We start from the raw sequence: 19,569 nt of genomic DNA, 5'->3' as shown, positions 1-19,569 counted from the left end.
TGACACAAAAATGCACAGTACTTTAATGGATTCATGCACTAGGTCAGAGTACATGACAGCTAAATAATAATGTACAAATTTTCAGGTGTTTGTTTGTATCTAGGGTTTGTTTTTTCCCATGTCTCCTCTGTAGGAGTCAACTACCTAGCACAGGGATTATCTGAAAGTGTAAGACGTGCCAAAACTCCCGAGGTACAAAGTACCCCTTCAATGCTCATAATTACCAGAGCTGTCAGTGCAGTGCCTCACCAGCACCTGGTGACCCATTCTGCTGCTGGAAAGGGAAGAAGAAAGGCAGCACAGAAACTTCAGCACTTAAAGGGCAACGTGGTTTGCTCTAAACCAACAATAAAGGCTTTCAGAGCCTACGTGGATTAACACAGTGGGACACAATTGTGCCAGGGGTTCATGTTATATTCCACTGGTTCTAAGCAAAGTTGACAGTTACCAGTGCTATTTATCTGCCACAAAATCACAGAAGCTTGAAATCCACAGGTTTTCTGAATATGTTTAGGTGAACTCTTTAAGTAACTGCAAAGTCACAGCATTTGTATGCTGTGGCAGCAGCAGAGGGACAGTCTGCATATCAAGAATATTTATAATAAATTTTTAAATAAAAATGACCTCTGGCAGTTATACAGCTCTAGCCAAACCCAGACATTTAAACAGTTACTCACAGTATAGGGTTGTGTTTTATCTTTTAATCAAACTATTCCAGTTCTGCAGCTTGCTACAGTAGGATATAAATATTCAAACCAAACAGATCTATATTAGATTTCCTATAATAAACAAAGTTTTCATGTATTACATAAAAACATAGCCTAAGGGGAAAAATAAAGTAGGCCAAAAGAAAAACAGTTAAGACAGTAACATCCACCAGTGCACCTGCCACCCTCAGAACCAGAAGGCAGCATTTCACAGAACAGATCTGTACAATTGTTCACATCTTCTCACATCCTAGATGTTCCATTTTCAATGCTGGATCCATTAACTGGAGGCTCCACAATCAGTCTTGGCTCTATCAGCGCATCCCAGCTTTCAGTTATCTGAAAACAAACCACAGGCAGCACTTGGCAGGGGCCAGCAGCACCAGCAGATGCAATTTGGGTGCTGTTATGCTTTTGCCTAGACCTGAACAATGGCACCACTGAACTGAGATCACAGCTCCTCCTGTGAGGCACTGATCCTACTGGTGAGCCTCAACCTGCCAGATATCCTGGGTAGGAAAGGTGCACAACAACAGTGATGAAAGGAAAAGCTGGTGAGAAAGGATCTCTATGAGACGTGATGTTGTTTATTAGCCAAAACAAGAACTTTGATGAGTGACTGTGGCCCCAGTTAATTGAGTACCAAGAACTGATTATTATGATGTAAACATGCACATTCTGGCTAGAAAGAAACAATGGTTTTTGCTTCCATTGATTCAAATCACATGCATGATTACAAAGGGAACGTCCCTGAGGTGAAGAGAGGCAGGGAGCAGGGCAGGGGGCAGCTGTGCAGAGCTGCTGGCAGGACTCAGGGCAGGCCCCACGTACCTTGGTGTCCTGCGGCACCGCGTACTCGATCAGCTCCGCTCCGTCTGCAGACTGGTACACCAGGTCGAACTTCCCTGGCTCCTTGGCAGCTGAAAACCACACAAACAGCTCAACCAGCTACAAACCAAAGAAACTGAAATGTTTACCACAAAAGCCGGCCAAAATCAGTTTGGTTTTGGGGTTTGTTTTGTTGGGTTTTTCCTTTGTGCTCAGTGTCCAGGTTCATAATTGTAACAGAAAGTCTTGAAGAAAAACTGAATACTACACACCAAAATTAAGGTAATTATCTGACTACTCACATGAGAAAGTCAACAATATGTTGCTGAAGTTTGAGAAAAAAGCTCATGACAATTCACTAATTCTGGCTTAAATGACAACTGCAGGATACACAGTTTAAAAAACATTAAACATTTCAGGTCTCAGGAACTGCATCTTGTCATTGTAGGGACTCACTTCCACACCCACTGAAGATACACCATTATGACCTCACACTTTCTCTCAAAATAATAATATAAAATATTTTCTTTCTTTCTGAAATAATTTCTTTCAGAAAATGAAACCACAGTAGAGGTGAGTTACTGACCACTCAAGCTACTGAAAAAAAATACGTTGTAAATACCCATAAGCATCCTTCAGCTCAACTAGCAAGGGTTAGAACTTGTTAGAACTTCTCAATTAAATAGATTTTTGGGGAAGGAATGAGGAGGGGAGGGGTGTGTTGAGAATAATCCCAAGGAAATTGGGAATACTCCTGAAAGATGAAGTGTCCCCAGGTACGTACATTGTCCTGCTGATGTTGAAAGGATCTCAAGTTCAATCTGCTTTTTTTCATCATTCCAACTGAGTATTTTTGCCTCCTTCACAAAGCAACAAGAAAAGAATCAGGTAAGACACACTTCAGCACTGGTTAAGTATTCCATATTTACAACCAGTGCACTACTTGATTGCTGCCAGAGGAAATAAGTATATTTGGCTATCAAATTTTCTAGTCTCCATGTATAAAATCTGCAAAGAATGAATGCTCAGCAATCTGTAACTATTGGCATCAATAAACCAAAGTTACTCATTGTCACTAACTTTGCAGTTTAAATCAGTACTTACCCAGAAACCAAGTTATCTGAAGTAGCAACAAAATTTTACTTGCACCAGTTTTAAGAACTTGCCCTAACTTCCAATAGCAACAGACTCAAATACAGCCACATTTTCTACTTGAGAACCTACATTTTTTGTCATCTCTAAAATATTAATGATTATTAATAATTCTTGTAGTTGTTGGTTTGTTGTTTTGTTTGTTTTGGGGTTTTTTTAGTAACAGCTACATCTTTCAAATTTTCAATTAGTTTCAGCTCCTAGAGTTTTGATTTTTACTGCTGCACCAGGAATAGCCTATGGAGTCAATTGGACACAAGGAAAAACACTGCACAGCATCAAAATATTTACACCATACCCCACCTATCATAGTTCTGTGAGTGAACGAAGGGAGGAAAGAAAACCAGTACCTTGTAGTCTGAAACTTCAGGACTGTAATTTTCAGTTAGTTCCAGGCGCTGTTGAAAGAAATACAAGTAACAAATTGTAACTTTTCCCAATCTTTGATGATTCCACCTACATCCAGACAGTTTCTTCAGCAACAGAAAAGTGCAAGAGCCAAGTCTCCTACTCCTGGAATCCACTGCTAATCATGGTCCCAGGTAGAATTCCAGGACTTGCTGCTCCAAAGGATTTACGTTCAGGTCAGGCTGTGTGAGGAGATCAGGGAGATGGATCCCAGTCTCCTCACCTGCAGGGATTTCATTTACTTTTTTATTTTGCAGTGCAGTGTAATTATTTGTATGGTAAGATTTGCAATAACATTTACATGGAAAATTACATTGAAATGGCAGCAGAGACAGCATTTCTAGTGTTCTACAATTACAGAAAGTCTAAAGAAATGCACTTAACTTCTGTATATGCTCCAAACTATGACAAAAATCAAAGCCAGGCTTTACAACAAGTGAGTATTTCAGAGAAACTGTTAGGTCAGAAACTTAGGAGTGGCCCAAATGAAGTAATCTTAACCGACTCCCAAATGAAGCAATCTTAACCTACCAACATTCAGCATTTCCATTAAGTTTACCTTAAAGGCAATTCTTTCTCCCACTTGGGGTGGAGCAGCTAGAAGAGGTAACACACTATAGTCTCTCTTGGGAATCTCCACCGGATTCTGTGAAACAAAGAGTAACCCACTGATTTAATTACTGTGTCAGTGAAAACAGAAGACAATGTTCATGCTGTATGAATTGCAGGAATCACTGAGAAGAGCAAGATGCTTTTAGATATAGAATACAATCACTTTATTGTTGTTTCACAAACACATCCTCAGGCTGACAAACAGAATTACAGTAAATAAAAGCTCAGCCTTTATCCCACTGATCTATTTCTGCTGTTATTCTGCTGAATTACTCTCATCTTATAGGTTCTTTGTACAGTTCAAGCTGCCAGAGCAAGGTGACCTCTGCCTGTGTGAGTCACTCACCTGGACAAGGACAGAAGTGTTTGTCGCAGCTTCATTTAACTGCCTCTGTTTCTGGCCTTCACTGCTGTAGTTATAGAAGAAGCCAGGGTTTGCTCCTCTCCCATGGCCCCTCATCATCCCACGAAACCCTCGGCCCCTAGGTGCTCTCCAGAAGTTCTCCTCTCCTGTTCCACGCCCCCTTCCACGGCTCGGGCTGGCAAACGCTCCTGGGGCACTGGCTGGCACCTGTTTAGTGCAGCTCCTCACTATGGAATTACCCAGTCCAGCACCTGCTGCCGATTTTTTAATGACAAGTGTGTCTGAATCTGAACTATCAGAGTCTGAAGAGGAGCTCTGTGCTTTGGGAGCCTTGGTGCTGGCTTTTACAGCCACCACATGGTTTGGCACTGATTTTTCCTTTGCAGTGCTGTCTTGTGCTGGTGTCACCTTCTCCTCCTCTGTACTCGAGTCAGAATCTGAACTAGATGACTGGGGTTTTTTAGCATTTTTACTAATTGCAGTCTTAGTCTTTTCAGTGTTAGACTTTACAGTCACTTTATTAGTTTTCACATCAGAATCTGAAGCAGCTTGGGATTTGTCTTTGGGAAGTGTCACCACTACAGGTTTATGGGAAGATTTATTTTCCTTTACATTTAATTCACTGCTGTCACTGTCAGACGATGTGCTGGAGGAATCTGAAGCTCCCACCCTCTTTTTCCTGGACTGTGTTGTGGTCTTTTTGGTGCTATTTTTACCAGAATTCAGAGACAAGCTCTCATTTGCCCGTTCTAAAGCCATCTTTGCTGCAGCAACCTTTGTCTGATTTTCATCCTTCTTTTTTGTTGCCAACTGCTTCTCCCTCTCTGTTTTTTTCATCTTTTTAGAATGGGAAGTAGAGGTCTCTTCCTTACCTTCTGTGAGTCTATTTCTTCCCCTAACTTCTTCCTTTCTTTTTCTTTTCGTGTACCTTTTCTGAGAGTCCCAAGTATCTAGAGAGGTCTCTTCCTCAAGGTTATGCTTCTCCTTCTTCTTTTTCCTTTTATGCTTGCCTTCATTCCTAGACAATTCTTCCTCATCCTCCTTCTGTCTGTGCCTTTTTTTGTCTTCTTTTGTTGTGTAAATAAAGCCATCATCTATCTCTTCATAATCATCTGCAACTACCTCTTCCAACTTTACTCTGTTAGAAAAACCAAAACAAAAGCCGCCATTCAGCATAATGAACACTTTTCCCCACATGTGAGCAGCTCAGGCAAGTTCCCCTAGAGTGAAGATGCTCCAGCTCCTCCCTGGACAGTCTGGACCTGCCCCTGCAGGCAGAGGCTCCTGTTCCATCTTGGGGAACATTTCCAACTCTTGGCTCCCTCCATCCCTCTGGACATGCTGGGGAGCCTCAGGTGCTGGGAGTCAGTGCCCGCGGGCACCCGGCTCCTGCTGCCCTGCCCAGGGAAGGAAGAGCTCAGAGCCTGGGGAGCCCCATCCCTGTCCCACCAAAACCACGCGGAGATTCAGAGAATCCCAGAACGGGTCAGGAAGGGACCACAGTGGGGTCAGCTGGTCCCATTTCCCTGCCTAAAAAGGGTTATCCCAGGGCACAGGGTTGTGTCCAGAGGGCTCTGGAATATCCCCAGTGAGGGAAACTCCGCATCTTGTCTGTCCCAGCGCGCGGGCCCTGCACCTCAGTGTGAGAAACAATTTCATCTGTAATACCATGGTCAGGTGCAACTTCCTGGGCATCAGCTCCTGCCCACTGCCTTCTGTCCCACAGCTGGGCACCAACCCGCTCCGGCCTCTTGGCACGGCCTTTAGATACTGACGGACACCCATGGGTGCGTGTGTGGGAACGACGCCCGATCCCGCTGTCGCGGTCCTGCAGTCCTGATCCCGGTCCGGATCCCACTCTCTCTGTCCGATCCCGCTGCCCCGGTCCCTATCCCGCTGTCCCCATCCTGGTCCCGGTCCCGCTGTCCCGGCCCCGCTGTCCCGGTCCCTATCCCCATCCCGCTGTCCCGATCCCGCTGTCCCGGTCCCGCTGTCCCGGTCCCTCTCCCCACCCCGCTGTCCCGGTCCCTATCCCCATCCCGCTGTCCCGATCCCGCTGTCCCGGTCCCGCTGTCCCGGTCCCTCTCCCCACCCCGCTGTCCCCCGGTCCCTATCCCGGTCCCGCTGTCCTGGTCCCTTATCCCGGTCCCTACCGCAGCGAGTCGTTGTCCCGCACGAGGCGCGCGCTCTCGGCGGGCGGCAGCAGCGCCCCCTCGAGGAAGAGGCTGAGGCGGGCGCGGCGGCTGAAGCCGAAGCGATGGCGGATGAGGCTGAGCAGGTCGGTGACGAGCCGCGCCTGGCCCGGCTCCAGCAGCAGCCAGCACAGCGCGCAGCCCGGGCTGGCCGGCGGAGGGTGGTCGAACACCAGCCGCAGCCGCACCGGGCCGCCGCCGGCCGCCATCACGGACACGGAGGAGGAGGCGGAGGAAGGGGCGGAGGAGGCGGGCGCGGGGGGCGGCGCCTCATGGCGGGGCGGCCCGGCCGGTCCCGTGACCGCGGGAGCTGAGGGAGCGATGGGGCTGCTCCGGGCTGCGACCGCGCTGTCCGCGCTGCTGCTGGCCGCAGGTACGGGCCGGGACGGGAGGGGGACAGGACGGGCCGGGACGGGAGCGGCTCGGCTCGGCGCGGCTCCTCCGGGCTCGGCGCCTCCGGGCACGGCACTCCTGTGTCCCGCAGCTGCAGGGCCCGGGCTGAGCCGCACGAAATTCCCCTTGCTCGGTTGGCGGTGGCGAAGGACGGAGAGGGTAGCGGCAGTGCCGGCGGGAGCAGCAAAGCCTGGCCACCGTGGCCGTGGAAAAGCCTTATTGCTCCTGTGCGCTGTTGCCTTCTGCCCTGATCCCTGAGATTAAGGGATGGAGTGTCAAAGGTCTGTTCCGTGTGCGAGATGAACAGTAGATTGACTGCGTAAGGTGACCAGACTTTACTGACTTAAATTATGTTTTGGATTCCTTCGGAAGCGACCCTGTGTCTGCATGTGCTCTGCGTGGGGACTGTGGGGTGGTGCGGTGCCCGCACACACCCGGCTCAACGCGCTGCCATCAGTTCGGCTGCTCGGGTCAGGGAGCCAAGAGCTCCAAAGCCGCGGGTTCGATCCCCGCTAAACCATTGGACTCGATCTTTTTAGGTCCCTTTCAACTCAGAATATTCTGTGATCCTTGTCGAAATTGCAGCTGGCTATGGGAGTTATTTCACTGGGGCTGTGCCTTCAGCCCAGGCCTTGAAAACACTTCAAGAACAAATTATTCCAGCAACTGGGCAGTTATTCCGGCGGCAGCTCTAAAGGCAGGCTCTGATAAGGCAGCACTTAATTACACACTTCATTCATTGACAATAACTCAGTTGTGGGTGGGGGTGCAAGTATAGGCAGGTTTCTTATAGGAATTTCTTTTAATAGTAGTAGCACTTCTAATTATCACAGCCAAGACTGAAATGTAATGTTTTGGAGCAATTCTGGTGGAAAGTCCAAAGCTGAGTCTTTTTACCTAGTTGCTTATTCTTGTTATTTCCCCTCAAGGTGTAGTTCTGAGGCAGCCCCAGGAGCCCAAAGAGGTGTGGGGATATGTGGAGGTTCGGAACAAGGCCCACATGTTCTGGTGGCTCTACTATGCAAATAACCCCACCAAAGACTTCACAGAGCTACCTCTTGTCTTGTGGCTTCAGGTAAGGTTTGGTGAGAGACACCTAAGCGATAATTCTTTCCATCTGTGGCTGGTTCAGTCTGATATCTGATATTGTGCAGCTCTACAGAAACAGAATTTAAAACTGCCTTGTTCTAAATGCCTTGCCTTGTGAATGAGGTGTTGGGGTTGGGAAAAATAAGGGTGATTTCATTCTGCAGTTGTGGGGTGTCCTCAAGTGCTCACCCTGCATCAAGTTTGATTGCAATAACAGAGGTTGTTCTTATCTTCGTACAACAGCAGTGATTTTTGTGCATTGCAATTTCCCAGCTCCTTCCCTGGAGAGTTTGAAGTCTAAACAGTGTTCAGAGAGAATAAATAAAATAATCAGAGATTGAGGTTGATTTCGAAATGGAAACAATCCCGGTTTGGTAAAAGTGGTGGCATGTTCTCCACAGTACATTTCAGAAGTTAATGTTGAATAGAATAACTTAAGAACTTGTTCTTATTCTTTCTGGGTTATTTCATCAGTGTGAAACCCACAAGCTGTACATGCTGAACAAGCCAATGACTTGCAAAATCCCAGTTAGCAGAGAGTTAACTTTTGCACTCCATATTTGGGGAATAAGGTTTTGCAATTGTGCTCGTATAGCAGGCAGCTCACCAGAAGCTCTCATGAGAGGGTGATGCATCTCTGTTGAATTCTTGCTTTTAGAAATGTGTGTGCATAGCCCAAGACCATGGGGAACAGAGCCTGCTCTGCAAATTAACGTGTAGTGCAAAAGCCATTTCTAAAAATGTACAATCTGGCGTTCTACTTACTGGCTGCTTTTCTTACTGGCTACTTTTCTTCATCTGTCATATCTGTGCCATGCTGCCTTTTAACATCTGTGTCATTTGATACTTCCCTGCAGGGAGGTCCAGGATCTTCAGGCTGTGGATATGGGAACTTTGAAGAGATTGGTCCATTAGACAAAGAAATGAAACCAAGAAATACAACCTGGGTACAGTAGAGTTCAGCTTCTAACTACTAATTACAAATGTTTGTTTGCTTGTGTAAGCAGATGATCACTACGCAAAAAAAACAGAACAATTTTTCATTTAAAGTTCAGTAGAACTATAATATTTCAAGTTAAAATATTGTGGTTATTAAATTAGCTTATAGGAATAGCCTTGAGAACTGAGGGGTAGATGTTAATTTGATTAAATGAAGTATGTCTATTCCATGGAACTGTGAAATGCACATGTCTGGGAGAGAGCAGGGAAATTGTAGAAAGTGTTCTTGCAGATCACAGCTTCATTGTGTGCAGTCACAGAGCTTTTTCTGGGTGGCTGGCAGGGTAAAACCTATGGCTTATAATTACAGGTCCAGTATGGCCTTCAAGGGAAAACAAATTACAGCTGCCTGTGAAGGTGGAAGTTTAATTAGAGCAATATATTTGTGCTCTGGGTTACCAATAGTCTGAAGTGCTCTGGAGTTCCCTAGGTGACCTCCCTCTGGATCACTGGCAGTTTTTGGGTGTATTTCTCATTACAGATTTGGCAAATTGAAGGACTTTATGTTGCACCTAATTTTTCTGCAAGTTTTTTCAGGGATTTGCTGGCTCAGTTAATCATTTGTGCTATCAAAACTAAGTTTTTTTGCTGGTGCTGATCTGAGGTTTTATACAAACCTTCTTTCTGCTTCTACAGTTGCAGGCAGCCAGTATCTTGTTTGTGGATAATCCTGTGGGCACTGGGTTCAGTTATGTGGATGATTGTAGCTTGTTTGCCCAAAACCTTACCACAGTGGTTTCTGATATGATGGTTTTTCTTGGAGAATTCTTCAAGTGTAGAACAGAATTCCAGGTAAGTAAATTGAATTCTTGTTTATTGTTGTATTTTTATCTGCTTTTGAATAGAATTCAAAAAGAATTAGGGAACAGACTTCCAGATGAGCAGTGTTTTGCTGCTAGGTAGTCTGTGGTGCAGGTATAACCACTGTCTCTTCTTTTGCACATTTCAGAAGTTGTATCTTGATTTTGGGCTTAGTGAGATAAGCATTGGGGTGGATTATTGTCTGTTGAGTGATCCAAGCAGCATATATAGGATCACAGCTGCTCATAGTTCCAAACTACTTTAGAACCAACCCCAGCAAATCACCAGGATGTTATGGACACCTAGTGTGCAGCTTAAAATAAGAAAAACATTAAATGTTTGATGGTGAGAAGTGAACAGTGCCTGGGTTCTGTGGGATGTGGGAGATGGTTGGAGGCATCTTCTGCCCTCCATGCAACAAGTTCCTTGTGTGGTTTTTCTCTCCCCAGACCATCCCATTCTACATATTTTCTGAATCTTATGGAGGTAAAATGGCTGCTGGGGTTGCTTTAGAGCTGCACAAGGTAAGTGCTTGGAGGATACAGTTCACTTTTCATTTCAAAAGGGGGGTTTCTACAAGTACTTTTATTTTCTGGAATACACTGTCCCTATTTCCTAATTCACAGTGCCACTTACTTTTGTCACTTAAAGAAAACTGATTATAGAGCCATGAATAGCTAAAATTTAATTTTTGGTGTTTTGTTGTGTTTTTCCTCTTATTCATGAAGGCTGTTCAAAAAGGGACCATAAAGTGCAATTTTATGGGGACTGCTCTTGGGGACTCCTGGATTTCTCCTTTGGGTATGTTTAAACTCTTCAGACTGTTGATGATTTGTTGTTATTTTGTTTTGTTGGGTGTTGTAATCATTCCATGAGTGCCTGAACTCAAAAAGGCCATCCCTGCCTGAAGTGAATTAACTCTCTAGTGAGTCTGGTAAATCAAAAATAAATACTGCAGCCTTGCAAGTCTTCTTGTGACTGAAGAATCTCTTTTTAGAATGTATCTAGATTAGGAAAAATCAGAGAGCAAAGGCAGCAAGGAGCACACTTGTATCTGAAGTGGTAGGATGGTAAAATGTCCCTGCCCATCTCCACAGCCTCTGTGTTTTGTAAGATTCCTGTGCTGAAATGTGGCCACCAAGTAATTCACAAGGCTGCAAGTGAGATTTGTGTGTGGTGGATGATAAAAAGCAAATTAAAGGGCTCTTGGTCCTTCAGTGGTATTGGCAAGGGCAGGCTTCACAGATTCTCTGCAGCACAGAACAATACCAAGCAAACTCTTATCTGTCTGCCATCAGCTGATCCTTGAGAATTTGCAAACAAAGCTGTTATAAAACAGATTTGTTTTATAACTTAGTTTTTCCCTTGTGACTTATCAAGCAGATCAGTTTAGATAATTCCCATCCTCTTGTTAGACATCTGGTGATGTGCTGCAGTGCTGGGGGGAGAACATGTTGGTAAAAACATGTTGGTTGCTTTAAATAAATTTCACTGGTTGAGTCATAAGGGGTTAATGATGTTGCAGGATTTGTAAAGAACCAGCTCTGTGGTACATAACCTTAGGATTAAAGAGAGCTTACTGTACCTTTTTACTGATTAATTAATCTCCATTTATTTTTCTCATAAATATTGTTTCCCCAGTAAAGGAGAAGTAAGTTAAATCTTATGTCAATAATTGATTGCCAGTTTGATGTTTGAAATCTGTTCTGTTTGTTTAGACTCTGTGCTGTCCTGGGGACCCTACCTTTACAGCACTGTAAGTACCTTCTTAAACTCTTGGTCCTCACCTGATCCCTTGTGCTGCCATACAGTACAAATGAATGTTGAATTTTAAGATTACATCTTGGCCTGAATAAAACCTCGAAAGCATGGAGGCTGTTAGCAATAAATGGATGTGGAATTGTAATTGAAGCTGTCCTTCTTTGTGTTTGTCTTCCAGTCTCTCCTTGATGATAATGGTCTAGCAGAGGTGACTGCTGTTGCCAAAGAAATAATGGATGCAATAAATAAAAATCAATATGGGCTGGCTACTGAGCTCTGGGGCAAGGCTGAAGGTGTCATTGAAGAGGTGAGATCTTTGACTAACATTAAGAACTAACTGCTGTCTGGGGAGGCACATGATTTCAAGTTATCCTTTCTATGAGTGCTGAGCTGGCATGAATTCTTCAACCCTCTGCCCAGTCATTTTTGCCAGGATTTGTTGTATCCCAGTGCTGATATAAAGGAGTGTTTGCTATGCCCTGCTGGGGCAGTGACAGAGAAAGTGGGCAGGACAGCCCTTGTGCTCTTGCAGTATTGCACTGAGGTTTCAGCAGACAACTAGTCCTCTTGACTCCACAGTTTCAATTTAAATAAACTCTGTCTCCTGGAAAGCTTTGCATATTGAAAACTGCATCCACCAAGACACAAACTTGAAGTTAAGCACACATTTCTATTTGAAGAACTGCAGTAGGTGCCCAGGATGGAAAGGAACCTCAAGTTATGCTCTGTTACTGTGGGTCACTGCATCTCGTTACTTAGAAAGTTCCAGCATAAAAAACTGGTAAAGTTTTGCTTTGGTTTCTCCTGTTAAAAGGTTGCTACAAAATCTCATTCTTGGTTACATCTCATTCTTTAATACACATAAGGCTCTGGCTTCCTTGGACAGAAAGGCTAATCTGGAGCCACTTCCTTTTTTTCTTTTTTTGGGTATTTTTTGGGGTTTTTTTTTGCTGTGATTCATAACTGACAGTGCCTTGCACATAGTTGGTTTCACTTCTTGCTGTTCAGGAGGAGCTTTTGGTTCCTGTTTTACTCTTCAAATCTACTTTGCTTCCCCTCTCAGTTGTGATGGTGCTGGCAGGTGAAGGCACTGCAGTTCTTGTGCAGTTGCTGTTGTGATCTGATTGCTGACCTAAACATCAGAACTTTAAAAACTCAGAAATCAAGTAAAGCAGGGCTTCAAGAATCTGGACTAACTTCTCTAAAGGCAGCACTGCTGACATTTGTCCTTGGATTCAGGCAGCCTCTGTCAGCTGCATCAGGGCTGCCAGTCTGCAGTGCCTGGGCACATCCAGCTGTCAGCAGCTCCAGAAGAGGGCTGGCTCATACCCAGCATGTTCTCGAGGAAGCAGTTTAGATTTTGGAGGATTGTAGGTTGGAAGGATGTTGAGCAAGAGCAGCACTAAACCAGGCCTGGCAGAAGGGGCTGTCTAAAAGCATCACCTGGCACTGCAGCTCTCTGCCATGAGTAATGCAGGGTAAGACTTCCTGTAGCTTCACATCTGCTTCAGAGGAGTAAATAACATCTCTGGCACAACCCATGTGTGAACAATACAGGCTTGAGGAATCTCTTTCTCACTTCTCAAAGCAAATGTAGAAATGAAGTTTTTCCACAGGTATCTTCCTGGTGTGCAGGTAAAGTGACCGAGTCCTTTATTTAGGATTTACTTTTTTTTTTCTCTTTTTTCTTTTCAGGAAGGATTGTTCATCTCTGAGAAATGTTTTTATTAGTGATACTGAAATTATCTTGTGTTTTCAGAACACAGACAATGTGAACTTTTATAACATCTTGACTAAGGAAGTACCAGAAGTGAAATCAGATGAACAGGAAAATTTCCATCTCAGTAAGTTGTATTTCAGTACTTGAACTTCTGAGGCCCTGTGTTTCCATTCACATCCCTTCAACCCTGACAGTGGAAAGAGTCTCAGTGTAGCACATCCTTAAAATGGATGTTGATATTCTCTCGAGCAGAACTTGTTTGCCGTTGCATAAGTGGAGACAGATAGGAATGTGGAACAACCCTATAGATGACACCTCCACCTATACATCCTGCACAAATTACAGCAAGGAAGCAGTCAGTATAATTGCAACGTTGTTTCATGACCTTTTAAGTTACTTCCTCTTACTGTCTTTCATTTCTGTCTTTAAGACAGGATGCCAGTGTCTCATCAGTAGAAACAGTCTGATTAAATTATTGCTCCATTATTTTGTGCATCAATGTGAAAAACACATGTGCAGAACTTCTTTCAAGCTCTTTTTCTGTTGGCTTCATAAGGGAAGGTGAAATCAACTCCTGAAAGTAAAACACTGCAGATCAAAAATAACTGCTCTGTTGAGAAGAGCCAAGTGGTTAAAGCAGAAGCTGATGCCCAGAAAAAGTGCAGTGTTAGCTAAAAGCAGGAATGGATGGGGTCCTCCTGTATCATCCTGCCCTAAATAAGGGTTGACTTCAGTGGTTTCTTGTAAAAGTAAGCAAATCTGTCTCTGTGGTGCTGCATTTTCATTAGAAAAGGCTTTGTTGGCCATGATTGACACTGAAGATTGTTGTCTGTGCAGGATGGGGTCTTAAGTGTGCCACTGATCAAAGGGTGTTTGCTGTTTTTCAGTGCGGCTTTACCAGCGGCACGTCAGAAAAATGCACCAGAGCAGCCTTGATGAGCTGATGAATGGGCCCATCAGAAAGAAGCTGATGATCATTCCTGACTGTGTGAAGTGGGGAGGTACTTTCCTGTCTGCTAGTGTGCACCTGATGAGTTCATTACCACTGTTTTACAGTATTGCATCCTGTAGGAAAATACTCTGGCAACTGGTCACATTCAATTGTCCTTGTCCATGGGGCTAAAGAGGGCATTTGTTCTCAGAAATGAAGATGTTGTGGGGCAGGCCTGTGGGAGCTGGTGTGGTTCTGATTCTGCTGCTCATACCTATCTTTAGCCAAGTAACTAAAAATACAGGAGGAAGGAGGAAGATCCTCTGTATTTCAGGAACTGGTTTGTCTTTCATGCAGTCTTGCTGAAATTCCTGTTAGTTTTTCTCTGCCAGAAGTCTGGTATCATCTGGCATTTTATGGAGGAGGGGGTCTAAAACAGGCTTAAAGGGTTGATGTGTGTGTAAATAGGAGCCAGAAACTACAGCACTGTCTATGAGCTCCAGTGGGAGCACAGCTGCTGTCTGGTCCTCCTGTTCCTCAGACTGATAAATCACTGCCACTTTTGGCTAGGATTGTTTTTTGTGCAGCTGTGAACTCCATTTTAAAGCCTTTAGCCCATGCTTCTGTCCCAACTTGGGGATGACATCCTTCATGACTTAAAATTTGTCTTTCTGGTTCCAACCAGGTCAGTCCAGACAGGTCTTTGAGAACATGGCTGAGGACTTCATGAAACCTGTCATCGATATTGTTGATCAGCTTTTGGCAGCCAATATCAGTGTGACAGTCTATAATGGGCAACTGGACCTCATTGTTGACACCATGGGTGAGGAACTTCTTCACTGGGGGTGGAAACAGAACATGTGATGAATACAATGTGGAGCTGTCAGTATATTGGTACCCAGATTTCTCCAGTCTCCTGTGCAAACCTCTTACCTAACTAGCAGTGCTTAAATACTACAGTCATAAATGAGCAGCACTTGGGATGTTTTGCTTATATCCCTCTGAGAGAGGCAAATCCTTTGCCTCCATTATACTGTTGAGAAATGGATCTGCCACATCAGTAATTGCTTGTTTCAGTGAAGCTAATAATTCACTTAATCCTCCTGGATAGGCACATAGATGTGTATGTGTGTATGCTCATTCATAGGCAAAGAATGCTGCTAATTAATGAGGGAGGGTGCAGTGATCACACCTGCTCTCATTGTAGGCTCCTGCACACCTTGGGCTTTGTTTGCTGCTTGCAAGATGCTGGTTTGGTGCAGGGGTAGTTTGGGAGCCAGGCTGAAATGCTGCTGAAATGCCTAACAAGGGTGCTCTGTGCCCTTCTGCTCATCTTTTCTCACCGAGTTAAAGAATCTGCAGTCACAGACTCCACAAACACCTTCCTATGTTGTGAAAGGCTTTATTCCTTGTATGTCTCTGTCCACTTAGATATTCAGATGCCCTTCATGAACAACACAGCAATCAATAAATCCAGGAAGCATGGTATTTAGGCTGTCAGAACAGATTGGCAGTTAGTGATGCTCCAGTTTATCACATTTTCATCTAAAATTGAGCTGTAGTTAACATGTCAATTCTTCCAGCAGTTCCCAGACAGGCTAAAGCTTTGTCCCCCTTGGAGTCTTAGAATTGATCTTGTTGCTGTCTTGACCTCCACCTTCTCTAGCAGCACCTGGAAACAGAAAGCCTTTTCAGCCTCCTCTCAATGAGTGTCCAACAAAGAGAGAAACAGTGCCTCTTCTGATTTCCAGGAGGGGGACTTGGTATGGCTGATCCTTCTCCATGGCAGGACATTGAAGGTGTTTGAGGTGCAAAGTGAAGTATGTTGGAATTTCTAGGGCTGCAGAGCCTCCAAGTAGCACATGTTCAACTTGTGCAATCCTAAACCCATTTCATACACACCTTCACTGTTTACTTATTCCCTTCTCTCCTCCATTGGTTTGTTTCAGTTTGTCCTGAATTTTCTTAGGCATAAGAAAATTTGTTTTAGGATCTGAACACACAGACTCTGTGCTAACTTCACTGTACTGGTTCAGGGGGTGCCCAGCTGAACTGGACTCCCAAGCTGCTGTGGAACCAAGTATTGGTAATTTCCAAGTATTGGTAGTCAGTGCTGTCTCTTATTTCCAACAGGGCAGGAGGCATGGATCCGGAAACTGCAGTGGCCTGACTTGGAGCAGTTCAGCCAGAAAAGGTGGAAGGCACTGTATGTGTCTCCAGAATCTGCTGAGACAGCTGCTTTCCACAAGGCCTATAAGAACTTTGCTTTCTTCTGGATTCTCAAGGCTGGGCACATGGTAAATAATGGAGTCCTTGGGGTGGAAGGAGACTGAAGGTGTGTGTGGCTGCTCTCTGCTTCCTTACAGCAGCTGCTTATCCTCTGCTTTTCTCCTTGCTAGGTACCAGCTGACCAAGGAGAGATGGCACTCAAAATGCTCAGGATGGTGACTCAGCAGCAGCACTAGGGAAGGGAGGACACCTGGTCTGACTTCCTGTCCAGCAGCAGGGCTCTGGAGGAGTGTGAATCTGGATCCTGAGCCAAAGGAGGCACAGTGGCTGTTTGGGCACACAGCCTCCCTCATCTTGCTGATACTGTGCACAAGTGCTTGTGGAAAGGCGTTTTTTTCCTTGAATGAATTATTGCTTTTGAACTTTTTAAGCTGTGATTTGCTGCCTTAACACTTCATAAATGACTCTTCCAGAGGGAAGTCCCCTGTCATAAAGAACAAGCCCTGAACCTTTGCCTTGGAAGGATTTTGTGCTCTTGCCCTTCTCTGAATGCTCCCTTGTCTGTTTGCACACCAAGAGTAAAACTGATTTGACTTCATTTGCTCTGTGTTCCTTTGGGAGAGCTTCATGAGGTTGTGGAATGTTCCTTCCTTTGTCCTCAGGCTTGAGTCACCTGGCTGGATTCAAGATGAAGACCTGGAAATTCCAGGACAGAGGACCTGCCCTAGAGGTCACAGTCCATCTCATCTTGCTGAGGTGCCTGAATTAGGATCCAGGATTCTTCAGACTTCCTGTGCTCTGGAGACAGAAAAACATCCCACAGAGGAGGATTTGTCCCTTTTCATCTGACCATTTGTTTCTTGTTTCCATTCTTCTTAATGCCTACTACTCAAACGTTGCCTTTATCCTTCACACCTAAAGCACATCCAGCAGGCATTCCTGCTTTTCTGTATCCTGAAGCAGAAGGCCTGTTAATACCCTCTTGTACCAAAGAGTCCCAACAGACAGAAGCTTCTTAAAACCTTCTGGGTTTAGCCAGAAAGAAAGGAGCATTATTTAAGCAATAACAGTATAATTCTGAAATATTATAGGGGTGTTAAAAAGAAGGATATACAAAATCTTAATCCACGTCTTGGAGAGAAGTCTTGCAGACACCTATTATTTTGAAACATTTATTTTTAATAATACATAGTCAAGAAGAGACTTGGTCAGGCACAACAGCTCCTTCCAGCTCTCAGAATCCTAAATAAATAACAACCTCTCATTTACTCCAGCCACTGAAACTGTCATGAAATAGCTGATAGCATTGTCTTAGCAAGAACTGAGGCACTGTCCTGATTTAGTGCAAATTTGTGACCCCAAAAGGGTTCCCTCTAGAAAGCAGATTCAAGCTCTTCCCTCTACTGGTTTGGGAAAAGATTTCCTTGGAGAAAAGTGGGGAAGCAGCAGGGAGGTTTCTGGAATGTACCAAGAAGAGAGGTTTGGCCCCAGGGCATCTGGAGGACTGTGGGATGTGGAAGAGGAACAAAGCTCGTCCATTCACCGCGGCTTTACGTTTTATTCCCCCTGCCAGCCTCGGCAGCTGGGTGCCTTGGGTTGGTGGCAGACGTGCAGTGGAGTGAGCGGCCACTCGGTGGAGTAAGGAGACCTCGGAATGCCAGGGGAACGCTGGCATTGGCATCTGGCTGTCCCTGGTGCTGTCCTAGGAACACCAGGGAATATTCGTTTGACCCTATGAATTGCCAGTGGAATCGGCTTTATGGGAACCTCCGCAGAGGATTGTTTATTTTAGCCCTAACTTCGGGAGAACAGGTAGTTGTGTAGTATGTGTGCTGTAAGAAGCAAGGCATTAATGTGATTGAATTGAGTGCAGTTGCTCTCTAGCTGGGCTCATCTGAGGGTTTTGCTCATGCCTAATTCATAATCGGGAAAGAATGCTGTTGAAATCAAGCAAGAGCATTCATTCTGTGTAAATTAATCCAGTAAAAGTTTTACAAGGTGAGGTCCTATAGTATTAAGAAAATTTCAAAGGAAGATCCTTGCTTGTAGAAACATTTCTCCAAAATGTTTAAATTTTGTTCTTGCTGTTTAACATTTTATAATAGAAAAATAGATTAGAGGAAAGGCAGTAAAAAAATAAAGTATTTTGTTTCTGTTCCAAACTTAATTAAGCTAGTCTGAGAAAATGCCATTACCTCTTAAGTAATATCTTTAAGTTCTCAAGGGCAAGGGTGTTAATAAGCTGATTATTTCTGCTTGTTACCTGTTTGTGACATTGAAAGAGAATGTCCAGTTGATAAAGTACATCTGTTATCTGTGGTTAACCAGAGCAGTCAATGGGAAACAGGATTTGATTCAAAGTACAGTAAGACAATGAGAAGCCCAATATTTAAGGAGGGCTATATTGTGAGAATAAATAAAGAGAAATTGTGCTGTGAAGCTGTTCTTAGGGGCTGGGTCTCTGGATGTGACTGGAACACAACCAGAATTGTAGACAGGGCCATCAGCCTGGGGAGTGCCCTCCTTAGACAGTGTTTCTGACACCAGATTACAGTTTGCTATCTGAGTGGAACTGACATTGATGGAAAAGCAGCTGATTTTAAAGAAATCCTGCAAATGACAGCCATGGTGTGTGGTATGCAATGAAATATTTCCTCTTGAACTATTTATTCTCAGCATGCAAATATGGTAGCACTACCACTAGTCATATTTCAAATTCTAGAAGGAAACTAGAGTGGCACTATGTAAAATACTTATTTCACATAGTTCATGAGTCAAATGGAGAAGTTGCCAATTATCTCTGATTAAACAGGCAGTTAGATATACCAGTAAGGAAAAATACCCACTGGTGCATGTCCTACCTCAAAGTGGAGAAGCAGGGATGAGCAAGGAGCAATGCCAGCTACACCCCTGGAAATAAAAAACAACCTCCTGGATTCAGCCCTAAAAACTTCATCTTGGCAGAGAAGCTGCTCAGCAAGTGGGTGCCAAGTTTTTGGTTCATTGTCCTGATTTTAGTCCCCATAAGACACCCCCGGCTTTAAGATCACAGACCCTACTGACAGCATCTCTCATCCCAATTCTCCCGTGTTCAGTGCTATCAATTCATGTCCCAGCTGTCAGAGATTTGCTCCACATATTCAGCTCTCTGTAATGACAGCTTCTACAACCTTTCCACCTCTCTTATCAGCTTCATTCCAGTGCTTGCTGCCAGTCTGTGGCAGTTCTTGGACTTCAGCACTAATTCCCCAAACACAGTGTCTAAACCCAAATCTGCATCCACCCCTTCCAAATTAGTGCAAGATTGACACAGATTTTAATGATGACAGTTTTGATCTAAATTCATGTTGCCCCTTACTTGCATATCTAGACCAAGTTCCTTC

At 44.5% G+C, this 19,569-nt stretch overlaps 2 protein-coding genes across 2 annotated transcripts; one reads left to right on the top strand and one right to left on the bottom strand.

Moving 5' to 3' along the window:
- On the bottom strand, positions 1-6,504 carry COIL (coilin). Its single transcript, XM_064395577.1, has 7 exons — positions 6,225-6,504; positions 4,054-5,209; positions 3,655-3,741; positions 3,038-3,085; positions 2,320-2,395; positions 1,539-1,627; positions 1-1,046 (listed from the first exon to the last, which is right to left on the bottom strand). Exons 1-7 carry the CDS (start codon positions 6,470-6,472, stop codon positions 951-953), a joined length of 1,800 nt encoding a protein of 599 aa, XP_064251647.1. The 5' UTR covers positions 6,473-6,504; the 3' UTR covers positions 1-950.
- Positions 6,505-6,539: 35 nt separating this feature from the next.
- Positions 6,540-18,535, top strand: SCPEP1 (serine carboxypeptidase 1). Its single transcript, XM_064395579.1, has 13 exons — positions 6,540-6,636; positions 7,586-7,731; positions 8,603-8,692; positions 9,381-9,536; positions 9,995-10,069; positions 10,274-10,346; positions 11,264-11,301; positions 11,485-11,613; positions 13,066-13,150; positions 13,914-14,027; positions 14,643-14,780; positions 16,091-16,254; positions 16,357-18,535. The coding sequence occupies exons 1-13, from the start codon at positions 6,585-6,587 to the stop codon at positions 16,420-16,422; spliced, it is 1,326 nt and encodes a 441-aa protein (XP_064251649.1). The 5' UTR covers positions 6,540-6,584; the 3' UTR covers positions 16,423-18,535.
- Positions 18,536-19,569: the final 1,034 nt, after the last annotated feature.

This window comes from Passer domesticus, chromosome 20 (assembly GCF_036417665.1).
Source record: "Passer domesticus isolate bPasDom1 chromosome 20, bPasDom1.hap1, whole genome shotgun sequence".
Classification (NCBI taxonomy): Eukaryota; Metazoa; Chordata; class Aves; order Passeriformes; family Passeridae; genus Passer; species Passer domesticus.
Note: the sequence above shows the minus strand (reverse complement) of the source record. Positions and strands in the feature narration are given on the sequence as shown.